A 5,109-nucleotide genomic window follows, 5' to 3' on the forward strand; every position below is an offset into this window, starting at 1 on the left:
TTTAACAGATACCAAGTAATATAAGACAGAGATATTTCTGATGGCCTCTCAGCCTATTACATCCCCCTTTCTTCCGGCAATAGCCCTTTCCCTTCCCTTTTGCAGAACTGCCCATCTCCAGTCTCCTGTACCCTGTACCCTGGTCTCAGGGGAGGCATGTGACTCAGCCTAGGAAGTGAGATGTGAATCTTGAGCAGGGCACAGGCACAGAAGGCAGTTGAGGCTGAGTCATCTGATGGTTGTGCACTGGGGCTGCCCCACACCTTAGGGCTAAGGTCCCCAGAGCTACCAAGCTCCCATCCTTCCTGCGCCTAGAGTTTCATTGGTTTCTCTTATTCTCTGAGCTACTCCAATTACTGTTGCTTGTGATAGATCAAGCCTCATTCATACAGTGTAGTAAAATAGCTTACAACTTACTTATTTATAAAGACAGCACATGTCTATGAATAATTAGGAAATATAAAAATGCACAAGAAATATGTATGATATGTGTGCCAAATGAATTTTCTTGAAAATGGTTATTCCACTGAAGTATATTTTTACAAAGATCACAAAAGATTTCACCTTTAATCAGGTTCTCTCTCTCTCTCTCTTTCCTCTTTTCTCTCTTTCTCTCTCCTTCTCATTTCTTAGGTCCAATTATACCAATCTGATTGCTCCCTTGCTCAATGAGGTTCCCAACTTGGAAGATTAATACCCAAAGGAAGACCAAGGTTATTTAAAATCTCCTGTGTTTGTGGATTGTTATAGTTTCCATTCTAGAGTTGGAGAGGACATCATTGTAAGGGAGCTGAAGCACATTTCGATTTGTTACACTCCATTTGAAAGTGATTGGAAAAAAAGAAGAATTCAGGATACTTGCCTGCAGTTTGCAGGTTGGTGGGGATTTAGGCAGGGGAAGACTCCTTCCTTCTGCCCAGAAAACAAAGAAAAACAACATTCAACAACACCAGCAGTTATGTCCCTGGTTTAACATGTAAGTGTCAAAATTTTGTCCTTCACTTTTCAGTTTTGCCATCATTCTCTGCTTCCCCTGACAACAGCAGGAAAGAAAATTATAGATATAGATTAGATATAGGTAAGTCATGAAGCAGTAGGATTCTTCCACAGAAATGAGAAACCACACGTTGGTGACGGAGTTCATCCTGCTGGGAATCCCTGGGACGGAGGGACTAGAGACTGTCCTTTTCACCCTGTTCTTCTCATTTTATTTGTGTGCCCTCCTGGGAAATGCACTCATCCTTACAGCTATCATCTCTTCCTCTCATCTTCACACCCCCATGTATTTTTTCTTGGGAAACCTCTCCATGTTTGACCTGGGTTTCTCTTCAACAACCACTCCCAAGATGCTATTATCCCTTTTGGGACAGAGTCCAGTTATCTCTTTCCAGGGCTGTGTGTCCCAGCTCTTCTTCTATCATTTCCTGGGCTGCACGGAGTGTTTCCTGTACACGGTGATGGCCTACGACCGCTTTGTTGCCATATGTCACCCTTTGAGATACACGGTCATCATGAACCGCAGAGTCTGCTCCACCCTGGCCACTGGGTCCTGGATGGGTGGCTGCGTCCACACTATTATCCTAACCTCCCTCACCTTCCGGTTACTCTACTGTGGCTCGAACGAGGTGGGCTATTACTTCTGTGACATACCTGCCGTCTTATCTCTAGCTTGTGAAGACACATCTCTAGCCCAGACGGTAGGTTTTACAAACGTTGGTCTTGTGTCTCTCATTTGCTTTTTTCTCGTCCTTGTTTCCTACACTCGCATTGGGATCACTATATCAAAAATTCACTCAGCAGCGGGCAGGCAACGAGCATTCTCCACCTGCAGTGCTCACATCACTGCCATCCTTTGTGCTTATGGGCCAGTGATCGTCATTTATCTACAGCCCAACCCCAGTCCCTTGCTTGGTGCTATTATTCCGATATTGAATAACCTTGTAAGCCCCATGTTAAACCCACTGATCTATAGCCTGAGGAATAAGGATGTAAAGTCAGCCCTGAGGAATGTATTTTCCAAAAGAGGATTCTCCCTGGAGAATAAATGAAAAACCTTAAGCTTTGTTGGATAAAGGTTGCTTCTCCATTTCTTAGGACAAATCTCATCTGCAGATTCCAAGGCATGCTGAAATGAAATGTACTTTGAATCAGACAACCACCTAAACTTGCAAAGTTTTAAAATACATGCCTGTTTTTATATTTTAGTGTGTTTTATAAACAGATAAATGCATAAAGTGACTTAGCAGACACGGGTTTTGACATTGAATTGATTGTTGTGTATGAACTGATTCTTGTGTATGGATTCTCTCCCAGCACCACTAACCCCCAAACATATGCCGTAGGTTTTTAAATCTTTGGAAAAATTAGGAGAGCACATATGCTTTCTCAGAATCTCAGTTAAAGTTCCTATGTATAAATCTAGAAGGAAGAGTGAATGGAAAGGAAAAAAATTCAATAAAGCTTTGCATAAATACAGAGTATCAGAATCCCAGATCCTGTATTTTTGGAGAGTATAACCTCCAATTTTCTGCCAACCAACACCAAAATTCAAACTGACTTAAGGTTCAAGGTAAGATTCTCCTAGTGTGCATATCACCTTTCCATTCCTTTGGAATGAATTGCAGAGATACTTTGTTATCTCACCTTGCATTACTAAACCACAGAAGGATATGAACGTGAATCATTTCCCATTAGCTCCTAAAATAATCAGCTTCCATTTGCTATCATGCCCTCGATTTTTATAAAAGGTGGGCAAAGAAATCAAGTTTAAATAAGTTACTGAATGTTTTTACAAGATGGGAACACTGATGTATCTCTGTGTCTCTCATAGAAAAGGCCATGTTAGAATTTTCATTTAAATTCAGATAGGAATAATAAATTTGCTTCCCCATAGGAAAGGATGTGTTTCTTCCTTTCTCATGATAAGATCTATATTTTGCTTCCTCTCTACTGTATGTTCCAGAATGCTGAGGGAAAAGATGTAATTTTTGTTTATGGAAACTGTTACATTTTACACACAAAAAAAATTTCTTCTTCTGACTCTGTTTTCTTTTTCTTTTCATATTTTACTACACTGTTGTTTAGTAAGGTTAGTAAATCTTAAGTTTATTAGGGAATGAAGCAGAGAATAAGTAATGCACTTAAAAAAAAAAGCTATATTTTGGAAGTAAAAGAACATTCTTCATAATGGAGTACTTACTATCTTCTCTTATGTTCAATTCTTGTCTATCAATGCAGGTGTGGAGGGAGTGTGGGGGGAGCTAATAGAAACTATTAAATTGGCTCCACTGACAGGAGATGCCCAATCATCAGTGTTCTGCGACTTGCTAGGTGAGAATCTCTAATGAGAGATACTGGAATTGCACCACACAGGCAGCTAAGTCATCATTTTCACTAGAAATCAAATGGACACAAATCCAATTCAAGCAACCTTAGTGGCACTTATGGCCCTTCCTGATAAGCAACAATTGGATTGAAAATTTAAACATGTCTAACATTAAAGGATGAAATCATGGTTCCATTTTCCTTCTCTCTCTAATATACTCATCAAATTAAGTATCCATTAAACAAGGTGACTTTCATTATAAGCATTCTTTAAACCAGGAAATACATCAGCCACTCCTGTTTTGTAGGCCCTGTCATGTCACTGTCAACCTGACTTGGTGACATTCACCTCTTGTTCTTCCAACAAACTCCAAGGATCTGTGCTAATTGCTTTCCGTCTTCCTAAATAGAAACACTCATGTTTCTTTCCTGCACTCCCCTTTTGGCAGGCAATTCTAAAATAGATATATATTTCACAACCTCCACTCTTCTGTCCTTTAAACACACACACACACGCACACACACACACTTTAGAAAACATTTTATATCCTGTCACTACAAAGAAACTGATGGCCACACTAAAAAATAATGAACACTTGGCAAGTTACAATGGTTTAGAAAATCTCTCCAAATTTTACCCTAACCCTTTTTCTAATGTGTATTAAAATATAAATCCAGCTAGTCCTATTTCCTTCTCTTTCCCAGCTTCCTTTCTTTCCACCTTCTACACCATCAAATTGACTTAAAAAAAATTGACTTATTTCAGACTTACAGAAATGTTGCAAAAATGGTACAAAGAATGTTTACCCAGATTCCCAAAATGTTGATGTATCATACTTGCTTTATCTTCTACTTCCCTCACCCTCTATGTATGTATGCATGTGTATATTTATATATGCTTTTTATCTGAAACTAAGTTTTAGACATGATGAGCTTCAAACATAATGTCCCTTTTCCTTGTAAACCTCACTTAGTGTATGTTAGAGTGTGTTTCCTAAAAACAAGGAAATCCTGGCTCCCCAACAATGGTGCAGTTATCAAATGCAAGAAGACATGGCAAATGGGAGATGATAATGGGGCAGAAACAAACATTTTCTTTTTTCTTGGCATGAAATCTTTGCTGAATTAGCCAACAAGTAAAACACAATTCTTCCTTCTACTTGCTTAGTGCTCGCCAGTTGCAAACATTAGATACAAAAGAGTAAACAGGACACCTGTCAGGCAAATAACAGGATTGGTTTATTTTAAGGATACAGAAAGGAAGTGGCACAATCAGGATATATTACAGAGAGATCAACAACTCTCTGTTGAAAGTATAAAGTTCCTGGACCTAAATTTCACCATTGGACATGAAGATGTTCATGATCCTGTAGGAATGAGTAAATTTGCATCAGAGCCTCTGGGAAAAACATTGATTCCTTTCAGACCCAGACTAATATAGCACATAGGCTATTCCTGTATAAGTGGGCTACTGACTGCCTCAGACTGTTCCATATTTACTCCATAAATCTCAGCATTGCACAAGTGCACAGCACAATTCAAGGCGAGAGTACGTGCTAAACTCTGACATACACAAACTCCTCAGATATTGCTCTCCGACTGCAGCCCATGGCTTCTGGTCTGACTTCATTCCTGGACTAGCTGCTGCTGAATTAGAAAAGGAATTAGTTTCCCAGAATTCCGGGGGAGTCACAAGAATCATCCTCAATATCATGCAACACTTGGTCTCAAGCTACACTCTTACACCACCCAATGCTGTTTCAGAATTTCACATTTTCTACAACA

The 5,109-nt window shown here is 39.5% G+C and overlaps 1 protein-coding gene across 1 annotated transcript; it reads left to right on the forward strand.

The window, feature by feature from the left end:
- Positions 1-1,112: 1,112 nt before the first annotated feature.
- LOC119537797 (putative olfactory receptor 10D4) lies at positions 1,113-2,048 on the forward strand. The gene has a single exon (XM_037840362.1). The coding sequence runs from the start codon at positions 1,113-1,115 to the stop codon at positions 2,046-2,048; it is 936 nt and encodes a 311-aa protein (XP_037696290.1).
- Positions 2,049-5,109: the final 3,061 nt, after the last annotated feature.

This window comes from Choloepus didactylus, chromosome 6, assembly GCF_015220235.1.
Source record: "Choloepus didactylus isolate mChoDid1 chromosome 6, mChoDid1.pri, whole genome shotgun sequence".
NCBI classification, from domain to species: Eukaryota; Metazoa; Chordata; class Mammalia; order Pilosa; family Megalonychidae; genus Choloepus; species Choloepus didactylus.